Genomic DNA, 21,490 nt, shown 5'->3' on the forward strand with positions numbered 1-21,490 from the left:
GCATCTCTTCATCCCTGGTCTCTCTTTACCATTATACCCCTATGAATGCCATACAAATGGGTACCTCTTCATTCCCAGTCTCTCGTTACTGCTATACAACTATGAATGCTGTACAAATAGGTGTATCTCTTTATCCTTGGTCTCTCGGGACCACATGATTGCCATATAAACGGGTACCTGATCCGTGACATATAATGACATGTAATTATGTTTATAGACGTCGTCATTTTGTTAATTCTATATGATTCTGCATTGTGGTAATTGGTGGTGGAGTTTGTTTCTAGTCGATTGGGAATGCATGTGTTTAATATTCTTGCATTAAGTATAATTAGCTCATCGTTCCAACATAGATCTAGGTTATCATCAAATGACAGTAGTTTTTTCATCTGCATGTTTCTTCCAAAGTTTGTTGTTTATATGTTTATGTACATGTTATTGTTTTAGTGTTTTTTAAGTATTTCAACATTAAAACATCAGTACTTGAAAGAGTATATTAATTTAATACATTTATTTCTATGTTTTGAAATATTTCTTTTAAGCTTTAAGATATTTGAACTTGCCTATTGAATTTCACTTAAACCAAAAGTTGCTCCAGAAACAAGTGAGCAATTCAGGCCCATCAGGCCTCTTGTTTAAAATATCTTTTCAAAACTTTTTCTGTTGAAATTTGTCTATTTTAAAATACTTTTTTGAACTGTTATTGTTTGTCCAAGTTCAATTTTTGCTGTTGAAGGGATGTTAAACCCTGATAGAATAAAAAAATGTTCACAATCTTTTTAAAACTTTATTCATCCTGAATATTCTTGATGTTCTATTTATAAACGCGATACCTTCATTCCTCAATGAGTGCTCCCCGATTCTCCTGCTAACAGGCAGGAGCTGTTAAGATGGAGTTGAAAGCACCAGTTCTTTGAAGTCTGATGTTTGTTGATAATGTTGTAAGGTGTGATGTGTGTAACAGTGTTATCATAGTAGTCTCTCCTGGCTCTGTTAATGGACAAAGTGCATGGAGCTATGTGGTGGTGGCAAGATCAGCCCTCACTCAACAAACTGCTGAATTTAGACAAAATTCACATACATTTCTTTTTGGCTTTTTTGCATCAGTTTAGTATTTTGTCTGATTTAAGGAAGAAATTTGATCAATACAGGAGCCAATTTTCAAGAACTGCAAATTTTTATAATTTAACCTGAAATTAATTGATTATTCTTTTTTTAATTGGGAACGCCCATTATCATTTCGGAAAAATTCACAGAAAAATTCCAAGGCCTGTATTCATCAAATAATTCTAATGCACAAACATGAAATCTGTACTCAACCCAAATTTCTTTTAACTTGCTTCAACAATGGAATAGCAGTTTAAAATAAGAACCCTAACCTTAAAATGATATCTCATTTCAAGTTATTCCAACATTCAATGGAATCATTCTAAAAATATTAAATCATAATCAAATTTATTGCAAAAAAGCATTTGAACCTGAGCACTAAATGATTATTTGAGCACGAGTACAGTTTTGTGAATACTGGCTCTGGTCTTACTGATAGAGATTTGGTTACCACGGTAACTTTATAAGACACAGTTTGAGGTTATGACCTTGTCAGATCTTGCCATCATCTACCAATTCATATTTGTGTTTGATGAAAATCCCAATAACAGTTTCATTTTGCCATTAGTCATTTTTGGTAAATGTTCTTTTATTTCATTATCTTAAGTATTTTGTTACACTATTGTATTTCTACCAATAAAAAATACTGATAGAATGTTCTAAATCAAAATTCTCTTTTGTAAAAAGAAAAAAAAAAAATCTTGATTAATTAATCAAAACTATTCCTGATATGGTCATGGAAAAATATTTTGATGTGGTTTTCTTCACAAAGATTTACGTTATTTTATTTAAACTGGTTTTATCAAGGCTTGATCTGAGAACATCTACCTCAGCATTTTGATGTCATTTTTATTTGCATGGCAGCTGCTGCAATGTATCCAACTAATTTTCAGATGTGAACGAAAACACTGTGACATCTTCACCAAGAGAGGGCGCCACCCGCTCCATCCGAGAACAGCACTCACATGGCCCAGTAGATGGCAGTCTGTACGCTACTGTCACTAAACGCAAGCATGAACATGTCGAAACCACGAGCAGTACACTTTTTCAAAATGGCACGTCACATGATCAACAAAACGGCTCCCATACATCCAGCGTGGATTCGGGTATCTCTGCATCCTCTTCCGGTATACCACGCCTTGCATGTTTGCTTCTGGTGTAGCCAGGTGTATAATGGTTTAGAGGGCAGTAGCCAATCACAGAGTAGAATGCATTTTGTGCATCACTTAAGTAAAAAGAAATTTCATTGGTTATGGTTAAAACAAAAAATCACAAGTGACCTCCTGCGGAGATTAACTGCACATAGAATTTTGGGATATGGTATATATAAAGCTGCACATCTTTTATTTGCGTTCTGATTTTGTTGGTTGGAGTGGTGGGAGGGAGGGTGAGGATGAAGGGTTCATATTGGGATATGTGGTTGATCGGGAAGTGGAATATTCAAATATTGTCCAATGATGAAAAAACAGAAAAATTGAATTGACCTCAAAATATTGACCTCTTGACCTTCATGGTGACCTTCAAGCCCAGAAACTGACATATTTGATTTCAGAACACATTTGTGTATGACAAGAGTACGATTGTACTGGCAGTTGTAACTGGAATTACACTGCAGGTTCAGACAAGTGTAATAACATCATGCGCGAGTTTAGCACAACAACATGAGAAAATGTTGGCAATGTGACCACCATGTTGTGTGATTTCTGGGTTCATATACACCTGTAAAAAGATAGCCCTTCCTTGGTTTGCTACAATACCAGGCAAGAATACAGAGAAGGGGGGTAATTATGACCATCAACTAATGCCAGCAACCGTATTTATCCAGCATAAGCCCACCCCCATCGCAGCAGGAATACCTGCAAGTGTAATATCATTGTCCTATAATAAGCCCGCCACTTCCTACTGCAGTTCAGTAGAAATAACAAATGCAATTTCATTGTCCTGTAATTAGCCCATCCGGTACTTTGAGTCCACGATTGTTGTGTTGTTGCCCTGGGCTTATTACAGGATAAATACGGTATAGTTTGATGGATTCGTTTGTCATTGGATGAGGATGCCTAGTTCCTGGCAGCCAGATCGGTATCCTCCGCCAAACATATCAAAAACTGGGTGTGATTCTCTGATTGTTTGATTATGAGAATATTAATGTTTTTATTTGAGATACAAGCTATAAATTGTTTTAAGAAAACAAATGTTGGGTTTTTTGGCTCTTATTTTTTATCATCATTGGTTTAAGTGACAAGCTTATTGGTTCTAAGATTAGCTTAAACCTGATCTTTGCATCTCTCTGACCACATATATCTCAGATGATTTTGAACATCAGCTATCTGCAACTATTTTTCTTGAATACCAAAGCCACCTTTATCATAATGGATAGTGTAAAATGCGGACTAGGGAAGATCCCCATGATTTGTAAGAACAAATATTTAAGCTCCGGTATTACAAATGAAATAGATAACACCCCCATTTACCCTATGCCTTAGTAAAACATTGCTTTAGAAACTCAGCCTTTCTGGTGCCAGGATGGACTGGTTCTCTGTAACAGACTGCACATCATACTCAATGGTCCTTTCGTCCAATGCTACTACACCAGTGAAATTCAAAGGTATCCAAATTCAAGTTTGATGTTGTATGTAACTTATAATAAGCCTCAAAGCAGGAGGAGGGCCTATTGCAAGACAAATGAAACTGTGTTACCATTATTACTACATTATTCAACAGACATCAGCTTATTGCAAGGCATGGTCTTGTTGTCCGATAAAAAACAATGTACAACAATAAATAGGTTTTTGATCGTTGAGGCCAGTCCAGATTTCCCGTAGACCTTTGTATCTGAGGAAACAAGTCATTGACCAGTTATGTGGAGAGCTGCACTGCATTCCTCCAACACTACACAATGTATAGACATAGACAGTCTGGCACCAGGAAGGTCACTATAGTAACAGGTACAAAATAGGTCTGAGGGATCATAAGGTAGGCCACAGATGGACTACAGGTAAGTAGGCCCCAGAAACCAATTAGGTACAAAATAGGCCCGAGAGATCATAAGGTAGGCCACAGATGGACTACAGGCAGGTAGGCCCCAAAAACAATTAGGTACAAAATAGGCCCGAGGGATCATAAGGTAGGCCACAGATGGACTACAGGCAGGTAGGCCCCAAAAACAATTGGGTACAAAATAGGCCCGAGGGATCATAAGGTAGGCCACAGATGGACTACAGGCAGGTAGGCCCCAAAAACAATTGGGTACAAAATAGGCCTTAGGTATAGTCATAAGATAGGCAAAGGTGGGCCACAAATAGACATCTGATAGAGGGTCCTACACACTACACAAAATGGATGTCCTGGTACCAGTAGGGCCATATCATACGACAGACTCGTTATCAGGTAGGTCCAGGTGTTGACATGCACAGACTTGAAATGTATCCCATAACATTAGCTTATATAAACTCAACTTGGAGGCGGAATGAACTTGAGGTACCTGAACGTTACCAGGGATTCTAAGATAAGTTTGACTATTAGCCACAAACAAGAACCTTAAGGGACTAGATTGGACCCATGGTACCTGTATGGTACCCAGGAATTCTGAAAAACATTCCCTACTGACTATTAGTCACAAACGAGAACCTTAAGGGACTAGATTGGACCCATGGTACCTGTATGGTACCCAGATTTGTTCCCTACTGTCTATGTAGCCTCAGGTGAGAACTCAAAGACAAAGCAATGGTTTTCTGTGTCTTAATGGTTTCCCAGGGAACCCACAAGAACAGCTCATGCAGTTCCAGCTGGGCCCATGAAGAAACAGATTCCAATTCTGCATTATGCTTTAAAAATTCGCAAATTTTTGGTGGTAAATATTCTTTGATCACGTCCATAGAAAATCAGCTAGAAGTGATGTAAGGAATGCAAAATAATCAGATTAGGATATAAAAACCATCAAAACTTGCCGACATTTACTGGAAAAGATGGGTGTAATCTGCGGAACATTCTACTCTTCCATTCCGTAACTTTTTGAAAATATTTGAAAGTGTTCCAAATTGAGAACGGAGAAAAGTGGTTTGTGTTGGCTTTTAAATAGTTATTAAGTTTCCCCTTCCAGCAGTTGGCAGGTGTGTGGAAAAGAATTTAAGCGTTTCAATTTTTTCTGCATACAAAATTTGAAGCTGTAAAAAGAACAAGACATGATTCCGAGTGCATTCCTATCTTTCAGATAGACCATCTCAAATGGCAAGTGAATTTTGTTGTTTACTTAATATTTATGAGCGTCTGGATGCGGTTTCGATTTCAAAACTTGCGAACAAACTATTTGGCTTTTAGAGGGTGGATTCAAATGTTGTCTTATCGATGGTTACAAGATATTTTTTGTCTTGCTATATGAACTTTCCGTTGGCATTGTTCTTCTGACAGCAGGTGAATCTATCTTGTGAATTAGCCAGCTGCCACAGTCATTCAGTAAATGGCCATAATCATTTCTTGGTAATGTGTAATTAATATGATGGGGGTTTCTTGTGGATGACACCGATCCAAGACAGGTTTATCTGTTGCCCATAGCAACAAAATCCACATTCCACGGACGAGATTAATGGGCCAATGTATGCCAATGGGTGGTGTTTTGTGGAGGTGGGGATATAGAGGTAATGAGGATCCCTGTAAAAAACAGAGATTCCTCTTCTAGACAGTGACAAATGATTCGGGTTTCCATGGAGATAAACTCAATGTTTGTACCCCGATCATCAGTGTACCATTCCTGTTTAATTTCAAAATGAAAACTAGTCAGAAAGATTAACTCTGCACCTTGTCAATTCTGGTTTCTTCACTTCCAAAGTAATTATCTGTGCTAAAATTTGCCAAACATTTTTCTGAACTCTTCATGTCTTGAACATGTCTTGAAAGTACCAAAGCTGTTTTTTCTTTGTTTTTACAATTCTGTTTTGGAGTGTGAATATACAATTAGTTTTACTGGCAATGTTCCCAGTGTCAGAACAGCATTTCTTTTAGCATTGATACCAACTCATGTACAAAGAACTTTGAGAAGAAAAAGAGACATTATTATGGTTGAATTATAGAACTGCATTGTATCTCTGTCATTGGTACTTTAGATTATCTGGCTCTGTGATGTGGCATGTATCTAATGACCTAAATGTCGGTCATTAAATGTAGGTCGTTCTGACCTTCATCTTTTTGATTCCAAGTATAAATTTTCTTGTTGAGAGAAAAATATAATTAGATGTAAGAGGTCATCTGTGATTGGCTACTATTCAATACGTCTTGTAAAACTTTACAAAATCTTCAGAGCTGATGTTCAAGTAGCTCATTATGAGAGTGTAAAATGATATTCTAACATCATAATTGTTAAAGTGATACAACTTACACCTGGCTACAACCTTTGTTTAACCTTTGTTAAAATTCATCATTCATTTCAACATGTCTTAGAAAGAATTTTATTAACTAGAGTTATCTCTCTTATAGTGTTGTTATCTAGAGTCATCTCCCATGTTATGTTATTAACTAGAGTTATCTCCCATGTAATGTTGTTTACTAGAGTTATCTCTCTTGTCATGTTATTAACTAGAGTTATCTCTCTTGTCATGTAAAATTTTAGTGCTTGTGATTTTAATTTAGATACTTTTTAGAAGAAATTGGTGTATTAGTTTATCTGATATCATAAATGTCCTGCATGGTATTCATGTTTGAAGTTGAAATTTTTGTTTTATTTTTTATTTTTTAGTCTCCATTAATTTCCATTGCACATATCTATACAGGTTGAGATTCCAGCCTTGTTCTCTCTGTAAAATGATACTGTATTCATATTCTTATGAATTTCATTTGGATGGCACACCTTCCTTTGTTGCCATAGCAACATTATATCGAACATTTTCATTGGTGGAAAGATTTTTATTTCAATTTTTTCTTTATTTCACCTTAGTACCGTATCTTTCGGTAAGGTTTATTGGTTTTGGATAATCGCAAGTATTTTTGTTACTGGTTGACATTTTACAATGATCATATCGAATGTTTGTATTGTGATCGAGGAAGCATGGAGTTTTTTCCTCTCGACTACGACTGTTCTCGTAATAATCATCAACATTAACTAATAATTTATTCGTAATTAAAAGCATACATTACTAATCAGCAATATTAAGGATATAACGAGATAATATATAATTAGTTATACATGATTACAGTATGTATAACATACCTACTCTTGGTTCGCTTCCAGTATTGCTGGTGTTTCTGCTACTTATACTGTACAGTACGGGACTATATCCAGTATATTATATACAGTTCAGTGCTTCTGATATACATATTTCGGAGTATTCTGTCACTACGTGTTGAAATTTCATGGTTTATCTAATTTTGAGAAATTGCGACTCATGCTGTCCAGACGATTTTGTGTCTTAAAAAGTAACATGTGTACAATGGCTGAATAAGAACTTTTGGAATTAAATTTGTCTCAAAACCAAATGTCGGACAAACACCATGCAGGTTAGTGATATATATATATGCCTTTAGATTCTGTAGTTTTATTTCATAGTTTCAAAATTTTCTATTAAGCGTTAAGTTGAAAAATTGATTTGATTTTACCAGGGGATAGGTCTTTTGTGTTCCTACGTTTTTTCTGGTTGGGAACATTCCGCTACATTTTCAGGGAGTGGTAAGTTGATAAATCTGATTTGATTTTTTTTCTTAATTATTATTGAATGTAGTCATGACAACAGGTTTTTGTTTCTGTTACAGGTGTTGCAGGAAACACCAGTTCAAACATGAACACGACAAGTACCAGCGTGAATATTACTCCACAATATACAAGTAATGTCAATAACAACGATTCGTTACACCAAAGCTTTTCTTCTACGTTGAATTCTTCCAAATCGAGCTACAATAATGGTGTTTCTGGTGGACAGAAGAAGACAGTTCCGCCGTTGGACGAGCAAACACAATTGGACATGATTTTAAGTGACCTACTGAATGATTCGGTGTTTGTGTCGAGTCCTCAGAGTCCCCCTAAAAGTGGTGCTAATTCTGTTTCCAAGGACACTCGGACTTTCCGTACATATGACACACAATCCACTCCGGATGGCAAAACTATGTACCAAACTGCGGAGGTTACATATAAAATCCCCGGGGGTTACAAGGAGGAAAGAAATTACACCATGACTAAAACAGAGGAGAAGTCTTATGTGCCTAAGAATGCATTTAGTTACACATCAGGGCCTACGTCCCCGGAACTTCAGCGTAAGGCTGAAAGTCCCAAGACTCACTCACTGCCTTATAGAACAGACTATGATAACCGCTATTACAGCAATAACGAATCGACCTTTAATCGTACCATGGACAGCTCACGATCCATGTCTCCGAATGAACAGACTTCATCTTGGCTCCAGGAGCAGCAACAGAAACTCCGACAGCGAAAGGACAGCAAAGACGAGAAAACAGTACAACAGGAACGCCAGCTGGTCGAGGAACTCAAGACAGCACAAAATAAGTACTTTATGAAGCGTGCCCATAACCAAGCCGAGGAACAGGCGACGATGGATACATATCGAACCTCGCCGCCACCCGTGTCCAATGGACCCGTTTCGTCGTCCTACGTCGTGACTCAAAACCACTCATACTCAACAGATCGATCTGCCCACGAGCCGGTCCGGTCCTTCTCGCCTCCAAATTTTACAGGTGACTCCTTCTTTAACTCATCCTACAAGTCCACTAGCACCTCATCAACACAAAAACCACCCCCATCCCCGGGCCAGCAACGAGCCCCGCCCCCTCTAACATCCCCTGTCACCCCTCCTGTCAGATCAAGTAGCAAAGACTTCATGCAACGCTCCCGCAACACAAGCACTAGTTCATGGCAGGGGCGTGTCGGACAGAAGGAACCCGAACAGGATATTAAACCGGCCGTAATAAGGGCTATTAGTATAACAACCCCTCCCCAATCCCCTCGCCCATTCTCTCCCGTTCAAAAGCAGCAGACGTACCAAGTGTCCACAACACGGACCACGGTCGAAAAGCAGCAACCCCAACAACGGGACCAGAATTTAGATATACAGATGACCTTGCCAGTGCACGCACCCACCAAAACCAAGATCACGGAGGTGCAGGAGGTTAGCCACCCCGAGGGTCAGAAGAAATCCCATTACATCACTGAAGTTTACGTTCACCGGACAGCTGGAGCCGACGGGACAGGTATGAAGCGACCAGCACCCGTCCCTCTACCTATCGACAGGTCTCGCAGCCAATCACATCCCTGCATTCCCTTTTCTTCCTCTTCTTCCTGTTGGAATGAAAAAATTATTTGAATGAAATTGTTTTTGATTGCTGTTGCTTCTTTGAAAAAAAAAGATTAAACAAATTTCAATCTGATTGCTTTCTGGAAGATTGAGGAAATAGGCTAAGATAAAATTAACTTGATAGGCTTGTACATTATTTAGATTTAATAAAATTTGTCTGAACTGCATAAATTTCTCTGCTGTCTGTGAGCATTTAAACTTTTACCATTAATACAAGTGTCTTGCCAATTTTCTGAAAATGACATCTGCTTTTTAGAGTTAGTATCTTTGTATATCTGATAATCTCATTTGTAGATCTTTTACTGGACAGTATCTTTACGGCTAAAGCAGAACTTTATATTACAGATTAATTCAATCTTTTTTCTGGAATGAAGAAAGAATCAAATGAAATGTTGAACATTATATTCATACATTTTTGTTCTGAGATAGAACAAAATGTACAGCTTCAATGCTTCAGCTTATATGTGCTTTCACTCTTGTGATATTTGAAGTTAAAAAAGAACATGCTTCAAAATTTTCAGAGATACATTTATGCTTTATTACAAAACATGCTTCAAAATTTTCAGAGATATAATTTGCTTCGTCACAAACATGCTTCAAAATTTTCAGATATAATTTTGCTTCATTACAAATAAGCATCAAAATTTTCAGAGATACATATTTGCTTCTGTATGAACATGCTTCAGAACCAATTTTTTCAGAAATCAGACAGCTTCAGAAAAATAGAATTTCTTCAACATGATAAACATGAGGAAAAGTTTAAATGCTTCATGTCAGCCGTAGAAACAGCAGTAGTATAGGGATGTGATTCGGAGGTGATCATCGCTCGGATACAAATTACCTTCATCTGCTTTGTCTAGCCATTCGGTCCATTATATTATTTTTCTGCACAATTTTTTATAGATATATGTATTTATAGATAAACAATATTCTGATGAATTTTGCTGTCATTTTATTTTGAGTTTGGTGTTGTGAGCACTTAGATGTATTTTTTGCACAAATTTTTTTATTGTTTATAATTTATTTTTTTAAATTTATTTCCATAATGGTAATCACACATTTTACAGCATTTATGCCAAGCACAGATTATTATCTATCTCCTGACACTTAGTATGATAACGAAAATTCTGGATTTTTTTTAGTCTTCTTGTCAATCATTACATGTTCAATAAGTCAAATTTTCAAAAAAATGACACATTCTCTTTACAAAATTGGATAATCAATAGAAATTATGGACCCAAATACCCAAAGCAGATGAGGAAAATTTGCTTTTTGTGCTGCTGCCGAAGGAAAGCGAGAAACTGAAATGCGTGCAAATTACTTCCCTTGCCTTTCTGCTCTGCATTGCCATATATGGTCATGGCTCCGCCTCTTGATATCATTGGAGGTTGTGATTGGCCAAGCGTGTGTAACCTTTGACCTGTGTATGTGACTACCAGGATGTTGTGTACAATTGTATTGTGTTTAACCTACTCATAGCTCTCTATCATTCTACCGTAAACACCCTTGAATCGGATTACATTTTGATTCTATTTAATTCTAAAGCATTTTATCAAAATTATTTTGGAATCAATCCATTTGCATTGATTGTTTTAGAAGCTTTGTTCAAAGAACATTATGCAATATTTTAACCAAAAAAAAAATTGAGATAGCAAATATGTATAGTAATGGAAAAATTCCAATGATTCTGTAGTTTTTTATTCTCATTATTTTATAAATATTTCAAAAAATTAAATATAACATTGAAATATTCATTAGGTAATGTATATTGGCACCTGTGCATAGAAAATTGGAATGAAAATGGAATCGTAGGTTCAAGGGAATTTGCAAACTCAAGTTTCTGATAGCAGGCTAGTTTCTTTTATCTCCAGACATTTTCAGAAAGTTTCTTGTTTCTAAGACGTCTGACTTGTTTTGACAAAAAGATATTTATACAAGAAGGATTTTATGCTTTACAAAAAAATGTTCACAATACTTTTTGTTGGCGTCCTCTCGCCTTTTTATCATCACAACCTTTGACCTTGAATATATATGTATTATTTCTTTACAGCCAATCAGGATGTTTCTTCATGTCCTGAGGGTCACCGTGGGTCTTTGTGCAAAAATATCCCTTGGACTGACAAATCCTGATTCCCTTGCCCCTCCTGTCCCAGTTCTCTCCCCTTGTCCACTATATCCGATACAAAATCACAATGCAGTTCTATAGTGTTGTGTTTATAGGGTTCGGCTTTTTAATGAAAACTTGCAGACATTTCTCACTTTTAATCTTCTTTGCTTTATTTAATCTTTCTGTTTTAATCAATACAGCTGTTCCTAATTTACAACTAACTCTTTATCTAACCATTAACATTCACTCTTGATTTATTTTTAGATTCTTTTTTAATTTTGCATATCAATTATATATTATACTGAATTTTTAACACTTCATCTTGAAATTTATAGACAAGAGAGATTCATCCAAAATACTATCATGTATCAATTTGGCGATTTTGTTTTGTTTTGAATTTGCTAATTTGAAATTTTATTTTTTTTTAGAGTTTGAAGTTCAAAGGAAAAACTAAAAGTTAAAACATATTCTGCAGTTGAGGAAAATTTCACAAAAAAACAAAGCAAAATTATTTTTTTAAAAATTAACAAGTTGCTTTTCAATAATACACTCAAGCTCAAACGAATTAAGCACTATTTAAACAGAAGTGTAAGTATAAATATTAAACACACAAAAATTAATTTTTTAAAGTACTAATATTTCTTTGTTTGTTTTTCTTTGTTTCTTAAATTATTAAAATTAATTACTAATCTTGATTTGCTTCTTCAGTTTTATGTTGTTTCATTGTTTGCATGCAGTTTTTATTTAACCGTTTATATTTTACATATTGTTAATGATGATTTTGTTATTGTAAGTAAAATTACACTAGAGCTTGATTGGAAAGAAATTTATTTTCATTTCTGTTGCTTAGATTTTGTAATTTTCTTTTGCAAAAATTCAGATTTTGTTTTCAAGAAATATTCTGCAATTTCATTTATGAAGTTTAAACAGATTTTAAATAATAGTATTTCTCTGTTCAGTTTAATTAGATATTACATAAATATAAAATTCCATGGAGATGAGGTGAAAGGAATACTATGAAAATGTTTGTTGCAAATATGGTCATTTCATCAAAGTGAGAATTCAAGTAAATAGTATAACAAGGGAGATAATGCAATGTAATTATCTCCCTTGGTCGTCTTTTTTTTTTTTAAATTTGATAAATAACTGAGGAAGAAAATAGATATATTGTACATTTGGGAATTGTTATTGATTACTGATGTCTTTTCCTAATTCTCATCTCTGGTGAAAAATCATGAACATGGTGATAAATTTCTCTTTAAGATCATTGGTTAGATGTTTGTGATGATGTTTCCAGGCACGACGCAAAGGAGCACAACAGCAGAGCAGAAGGAAAAGGTAGAAAAGGAACGCAACCGATTAGAAGAACTGGAGAAATCTCTTCAGGCTGCTTCTAATTCCATCATAGCCACAACGCCATGGCAACAACAACAACAACAACAACAACAAAAGAGCTACTCTACAACAGAGCGTCATGTCACAAGGCGTGTGGAGACGAGGAAGTATGAAACACAACAACAGCAACAGTTTCAGCAGCAGACACAGTCTGTGAGTAGTTTTGATGGACAAGGAGAGGCTCCGCCCCTTTCCCCACCTCCTCACCAGAGAAGCACGTCACCTGAGTGGGATAACATGAATATGCATGGTTCAATTACGGTAGTACGTATATACTTACCCTGTACTAATTTCACAGCAAACCTGTTATTCACAACTTCTAGGGAACAAAGTACAAGCATGTCCAACATTGTTAGATTAGCAATAATGCCTCAAATCAATCCATGATTATGAGTGTATTCAATTAAAACATTTTCATTTAAAGGAATATTGTTTAAGGGGAGGTAACTTGATATTTAAAATTGCTTAATTGCTGTTTTTAGTGTATTGTAACCTTAAGGTTTTACTTTTCTCGTGGATAAGAGGAAGAAACTGCTGATTCACTTTCTTAAAGATATTATTATGTAAGGTATCTAATTCTCATGGATTAGGGCAGATATGTATTTATTTTCTCATGGATAAGGGGAGGTAACTGCTGATAAAGAACTTTACCTACATGTAAATTATATATTTATTTTCTCGTGAACAAGGGGAGAGAACTGCTTGTGTGATTTATGAATGTTCTCTAGGAGGAAGAACTTTGGTATGCTGACTGAGCCTCTTCATTATCAAAACCATTTTAATTTTATAGATAATTTTGGTAAAACATTTCCAAGAAAATCATATATCAGTTTTTAAAAGTAAAGTTATTTTTTGCTTTATCTTAATAAATTAGATATTTTTTTTAAGTGGTTTTGATTTTGTTGTGGATCTCTTAAGTATAATATGTCTTTAAAGCATTAAACTGCAGTTCAGAAGTGTGTTATTGATCAGTCCGTTTGAACTTTAACCTTTACCCCTATTGCAGGGGTCACATATATGTTGTGTAACCCACCCCAACTCTGTTTCACCATTTGTTACATTTCACACCCCAAATATTTGTGATACTTACAAATTTTAACTCATCTTCATATGTTATAAAGTAGGGTCATTATCCTAATATAAAGATGAACACAGTTTGATTTCTTGTTTAAAGTTAAAGCTATAACCTAAACAAATTTGAAAATATTCGTTTTAAAAGGCAGAAGGAAATGGAAAAGATGCAAATTTTCCAAGAAGATTATCAGAGGCGACCTCTCTGCCAGGGTCAAAGTTCAATAGTTTACCAAGGTCAGAGGTCAGCGAGACAAGTGAGGTGGATGCCAGGATGTCCTTTGTGGAAGCTAACACTGCTCTGAACAAACTTCTTGGGGAGTTGACTGCCTGGACTAAAGAAACACCGGAAATGACCTTGAACTACAACCTTGACTCCCGAACCGTAACCGTAACTGCAGATATGTCTGACACTGAGAAGAAAAACCTCAGAAGTATTGATCAGAAACAGGAAATGGTCGAGGTCAGTCCGGACACACTTACAGTCACTAAAGGTAGTACAGATAAGATGGGAGATAACTCTAGACCCAGGGGGAATGAACTGGAGGTCCAGTGGGGTAGCTGTAGTCGCAGAAGTAGTAGAGATGAGCTGGAAAGTGGCCGAGGAGACGGAGATTTCCTCGGAGAGACCAGGACTCGCGAAGAACTTTTATGGGGCAGCAATAGCCGGAGGGGAAGTCGGGATGAGATGAGATCACAAGATGGCAGCCGAAGGGGAAGTCGGGATGAAATAAGATCACAAGATGGCAGCCGAAGGGGAAGTCGGGATGAGATGAGATCACAAGATGGCAGCCGAAGGGGAAGTCGGGATGAAATAAGATCACAAGATGGCAGCCGAAGGGGAAGTTGGGATGAGATGAGATCACAAGATGGCAGCCGGAGGGGAAGTCGAGATGAAATAAGATCACAAGATGGCAGCCGGAGGGGAAGTCGGGATGAAATAAGATCACAAGATGGCAGCCGGAGGGGAAGTCGAGATGAAATAAGATCACAAGATGGCAGCCGGAGGGGAAGTCGAGATGAGGTTGAAGCAGGACAAAAAGTAGACTTTTATATTGCAACTAGTCAGCAAGTACCTACTCCATGCAGCCTTGTTGCCAGAGAATTCAGACCATACAATCAAGAAGTCCTGACTGATGATCAGATTGATGTGCCTGTTCCAAGCTTTGGATTGCAATCACAGACCGTCACAGATTCATCAGAAATCTGCCCTGTTACCGGCGCAAGGAGTGCTGAGAGACGGGAACAACATGTTGCCATGATACACGAAGAACAACCTGGAATGAAGACGACTCGTTCACAACAGCATGACTACACTACTTCAACGAAACATTTCCAACCAGACGTGACCATCAACCACAAAGGGGCTACGTCCAACTGGTCTGCCCAGATGAATTCAGAATCAAACTCAGAAAGAAAGGCTGGTCAGTTGGTCCAAAATATGGCCGCTGAAGCGGAGAGTAAGTCTGCCCAGAATTCAGACAAACACGAGTGTATGATCAATATCCCTGGTCAGGGAGAACTCAGTGCCGACCAACTAGGAATGCTACATACGTATCTCACCGAGGGAGGATCTTCCCTGAAAACGGAGAAATCAGACAGAATAGAAACTTCCGCTGGAGTCCAATCTGCTGCAACAACCATTTCCAAGGTTCCAGTGGAAAGAGAATCTGCCGATAAAGCTGTTGGTTCAGACCAAAGTCACGGAAGTCAGACCAATCGTGGGACATCCGAATTTGATGTTGATGAAAACGGCCATTACAGCATTATTGATGGTTCGCAGATGTCCAAATCATCCAGTAGGCAGCGATTTGTCACTTCAGAATATCAAACCATCGATTCGTTGAAAGGGTCGGAGGATGTCAGGACAGGTAAAGATCCGACGAGATTCACCAACACTACAGGTACAGGACGAAGGCAGTTTATTACGTCAGAATATCAGACAATCGACACCTCAGAAACCCAGACAAATTCCACTTCACAGACAGAATTTACGACCACTGAGTCCAGTAAAGCTGCAGATGAGGTCATCTACAGCCAGGTCATGAAGAAGAAGGTAAAATGAAGTTACCTCCCTTTGAAGCCACTTTCTAATTCATCACTGATGAAAATCTCCGTCCAATGCAACCTACTGTCCTCTTTTGGATGAAAATCTCTTGTGATGTTCTGTGGATGAATGCTTCCTACTACTTTCTTGTGGATGAAGCTGGGGTTAAATTGACTGTCCACTCTCAAATCTTACAGTCCTTTTTACTGAAGATTTCATATCTGTTCAAATCTCTTCATATTATGCTTGATTGGTTCTGTACTCTCATACCTAAGAAATGTCAAAATTCATCCTTTCCATCAGAAATTTCTAAAATCATAAAGATTCTTTCCTTCTATGTCATACATCATTTCTCCATTTTCCCCTCGTGTGTTTCCTTCACTGAAGTGTATGCTTGTCCGTTACTTTTGTTTCCTCATTTGGGTATGTCTGTTGCCTCTTTGAACAATAAAATTCAGGGCGTGCTGCCCGCTAATCCTGAACATCCTCACGAAATCTCTTGCAACCGAATTGCCTCCCGTAATCTCTTGCAACCAAAGCCGTAAGTTTTTCTCTTGTCATTCAACTAACTGGACATACATCACCAACTGCATGACAGGAAAACCCAGCATGGATCTTAGGTTACAGATATATCCGACTTTGTATGGATAGTATATTTGAGCTACAGCATGAACTACTAACACTGCAAATAGTATATACTCAGTCTCGTGGAATTGTAATTATTATATCAAAACTTTTTTTTCAAGTATGAATGATTCAATGTAAATTTTGAACAACAGTCACGTATAAATCTAATAAAACCCACGATATAACTCGACAAAATTCAGGTGGCGTTCACATTAACTATGAATGCAGAATATTTTGACGTCATTATATTTATATATTTGACATCTATAATTGTAATGTTGGATACCACTCAATCTCCCATGTAAATGGTGTTTCATTATTTAATATTATTAATCAAGAATACATACACTCAATAATACTAAACGATAATTTGGCTAAATTTTCAATTAAATATACGATAATTTGGTGAAATTTTCAGTTAAATTAATGATAATTTGGTGAAATTTTCAGTTAAATTAATGATAATTTGGTGAAATTTTCTGTTCAATTAAACAATTCTTAGTAGTAATAATGACTATTAAAATCATTTGGTATTCATAGGACCATGACAAATTTACCATGAAGCATATATAGGAGAATATGCCGGTGTCGTTCATATCTCCTATGAATTCCAAGTGAATCTACTTCAATGCTTAAGTGATTCATTAGTTTCTCTATCATACATCAGTTATTCAAGAAAACATTTACAGATGCATTGCTGCATGAAGTTATGCATTATATACCTGTAAACACAAACTAACGGAGCATGAACTTTTCGTTACATATATACAGGTAAATAGAAACTAATGAAGCGTAAACAAGATAAATAGTGCAATTTTAATGTAATTGATGTATATACTTGTATGTATATATGACTCACCTTACCTTCAAGTATCAAATGTATACTTTTTTTTTATTCAATTTAAATTTTGCATTCCATTAGATCCAATTGTATATATATACGTGTAATAGAGCAGGCGGCCATGTTAAACTGTATCAGCATCAGTGGGAACTACGGAATAAATGTATCGGATCCAAAAATATATCCAGGTTTTTAATTTCGATTCTGTATGACTCAATCCTTTATCCAGTTATATGTTTGCCTGAGAATTGATTTGATAAGTCCGTGTGGGATTGAGTGTACCTGTATTGAATATGTTTGTACCGTGGCTATGCTTTTGAATTTGAACATGATCCGGTTTGGTGTAGTTTTCTTTCTTTGGGATCAAGTCATGCAATTTAATCACATAAATGAATAAATTTCACCTGATACAACTTATTCAGCATGTCTTTATAAGTTTTATTCCATTGAGTTGAAGTAGATTTTATTTGTATTCTGGACTTAACGATACGTAAACTAAACTCTGACCATGGAGGATTTTAGTCCGTATATTCTGACCTGGACATAAACTAATGTGGTCATTATTGTTCTGGTACAGAACCAGGTACAGGCCATAGCTCCCCCGCCACCAAAACAGATCAGCGTTGTGGAGGAAGATAAGATCAGTCTCCGCCCGATCGGCCCCGGGGTCCAGACTCTGGAGCCAGAGGGTATGGGAACCATGGGACGTTCTGGTGCCACAACGCCAAGCTTCCCCGTGAGCCCAGTCGCTTCAGCAGGTAAGGGAGATCACCCATCAAATTCTTCATTCATTCGTCTTTGTAGCACTAACATTTTCGGATGTATCCCCCCAAACCACCATTTCTCTATCTCACAGGTTTCCAAAGAGTGTATGATGAAATATCGAACCAATATTCACAATCTATGATTTACATCTGTCTGAGTCAGTTAAAATCATAATTCAAATCGGGTATCAAAATATTCTTTTATTTACTATAAGTTTTAATTTGACGATAGAATTATGTGAAGTTATTAGATTTCACGTTAAATCTGCTAAACTCGGCCAAGAACTGAGTAAAAATACGCCAGATTTGAGTCAAGTCAGGTAAAATGAGTCAAGAATTGAGTTAAGAAGACTTGAGTCAAGTCGGGTAAAATCAGTCAAGAATAGAGTTAAGAAGACTTGAGTCAAGTCGGGTAAAATCAGTCAAGAATTGAGCCATGTTAGGAAAAGCAAGTCAAAACTTGAGACAATTAAGTTCAGTAAATAAACCAAGTATTGAGAACATTGGTTTCATATTTTGATCAAAACCTCACAATCTGGAATATCCCATCTGTTAGGATGAACTGTAATCACAGACATCACCTGTTATTTAGAGAACTCTCCTGTGTTAGAGTTAGTTTCTCTAGATGCGATTCAGTAGATGTTTCTGTGTAGCATTCTGACTATCGCCACTAGATGTGCCGTGCTCCTGTCAACACTGATAATCTGCCACATTTCTATTCCTGAAAGTTTCTAGCATCAAGATCATTGAAACGTTTCATAAATTTCGTAACTAATTCATTAATTAATCATGAAAACACATTTGATTGATGACTTCTTATGAATTGTCCACTTATTAGTTAATGCAAGGAGAATTGTTTTTGTAAAAATAGATCATTTAGACAACGTTGGTTTCGTTTTGCATCTTCATTAAAACGTTTCAAGACTTATTTTGCCAGAGTTTCAGACTTGTTTATGTCTGTATCATGCAAAACTCCAACTGAAACATTAGGAGAGCATTATTTGTGGTAAAACAATTGATTTAGCTTGAACCTTGAACTTAAAATTTCAGATCTGTTATATTTAGATGATTGTAAGTAATATGGTTTCATTTCCAACAAGTTTGCACTGAATGTTTTTCGCAGCCAATCAGAAATCAGCTTACATGACACTCTTGGCTCAATCATATGTTTCTAATCTCACATTGACACTCATTGGTGAAGACAGACAACCAATCAATAGCCATTATTAACACATTCAGATTTTTGCTTCCTCATCCGTGTCATTCTGCTACCTGTAGGTCCCCTTCCCATTCATAGTGTAGAAGCTTGTATCTTAATTAACACTAATCTGATTCACTACAACAGAACAATTTATCCAGGCCATACAGGCAAAAGTTCGCAGAATGTCCCTTGGATCTAACCAGGATTTGCATGGTAAAAAGGAAAACGTTTCATTAACCCTTTCTACCTCGTACTGATGTTGTAACTTTTTTTTTTTCAAAGCAAAAAAAATACCTTCCTCCCAAATTTTACTTCTGCTTGGAATGAATTTTACACTTCGGTATGAAAGTATATCACAAAGCTTCCAGCAAATGTTTTCCCCATTTGACCTTTGGCTTGCCAAAATGTGTGCATGTGTAGAGATTTCAATGTTTGAGTTTTACTGATATTAGGTCATGTGATGGACTGTATATCAACTGTAAGTCAAAACTTTTCAAAGTTTTATCTGAAATTGTGTTCAAATTACAATGAGCAGAATAAAAAAGAATAATACCCGTAAATTAGAAAGGTTTCTTTTTTTTAAATTCAAATAGAAGGCCATTTCTTCTTGAAAGTTTGTACATCTATTTTATCTGAAAAACTACCAGAGCTACAATGAAATCATTAATATCCATATCAATATTTTCTTAACATTAATTTATATTAATCAATAACTTGCATCATGCTTTAAATAATGAATTATTTGATTTGTATTTATATAATAATTACAATCATAATTTTATTCATAATCTACTAACTATAGATTTTAAATTTGATTGACAAAGAAAAAAAATATTGTAATATGATTTTAATGATAACTGACTTTATTTTTTTTAAATTCCAATAGTTGGTTAATATTTCAACAATATGTGATTGAGTTCAGTAGCTTGACCTTTCACCTCTGTATGACCTTGCAACTTCTGCCTTGACATAACCCTTGATATGACCTTGAAATGATATGTAACCTCTGCTATGTTGTGTGAAAATATATATACCGTACATGTATATTCAATTTTATTTTTTTACCTTTACTATTCATTGTAAAAAATATTTGGAATTATGTTTTCTTGTTAAATATGTATGTACTGTATCAGACTTAACAAGCACATGTCCCTTGCCTAGTCATAGCATTCCATCACTTCGATTTTGTTACAATTATTCAGAGAAATTTAGACAGTTTTCCAATAATTCTCACCATGTGCTTGATTGGTCTAATATGGCTGGCATGAACGAAATTATCAATTATCTATATTTCTCGTTTCTTTGCATGTTTCTGAATTCTTTGACAATGATGGGTAAATGATTTCAATGTGTAAACTTTGACAGTGACTGGTGAATGTTAGAAATTGAATTTCTCATAAAAACTATCTTCAAGTTTAATTATTTTGATATTTGTCCCATGTTTTCAAAAAATTAAACTAAAAATTTAAAAAATTGAAGCATAATGGGAACAGTTAAAAGCAATGTGACAATTGTCATCATATTTTGTACACTTATGTTATGGAGAAAATAGGTCACCATATTTATCGGATAATTTTGGTAGACGTAGTTGATGTCCATTTCCATAACTGAAATCCTGTTAAAGAAATATAATAAAAAAATTACCCATAAAAAATTCTTAAATATTAAAACAAAAAATTGGTCAATTTTCTTTTTTTTTTAAATCCTTGATTATTGTGAAAATTATCAAAAAAGAAATATCAAAAAAGTTAAATATGGAGCTATTGTTGATTTGATCAAATAAAATGTCAGGCGGTTTGATGTTGTGATTGGTGTGGCAGTTTACATACTTGTATTATTTGGTGTATATGTGGGTGATTGCAATATGAATCCACTTATTCGTTATATGAATATGATGTATGAATATAGTATATGGTGTTTTGAGATGTGTTGTTGGTGTTGTGAACATAAAATTAGTCCGAACTAAAACAAGGATAAACAAAAATTGTCATTTTAATTATTGAAAAAATAAAAATGAAAAAAAAAATCTGAAATAATATACT

At 35.8% G+C, this 21,490-nt stretch overlaps 1 protein-coding gene across 1 annotated transcript in view; it reads left to right on the forward strand.

The window, feature by feature from the left end:
* Positions 1-21,490, forward strand: part of LOC117317245 — a 163,995-nt gene that overhangs the window by 126,979 nt on the left and 15,526 nt on the right. Inside the window, 6 exon segments of the mRNA XM_033871974.1 lie at positions 1,998-2,231; positions 7,843-9,291; positions 12,800-13,161; positions 14,117-16,024; positions 18,061-18,241; positions 19,593-19,661. Coding sequence (XP_033727865.1) covers positions 1,998-2,231; positions 7,843-9,291; positions 12,800-13,161; positions 14,117-16,024; positions 18,061-18,241; positions 19,593-19,661 — 4,203 coding nt within the window.

This window comes from Pecten maximus, chromosome 19, assembly GCF_902652985.1.
Source record: "Pecten maximus chromosome 19, xPecMax1.1, whole genome shotgun sequence".
Lineage (NCBI taxonomy): Eukaryota > Metazoa > Mollusca > Bivalvia > Pectinida > Pectinidae > Pecten > Pecten maximus.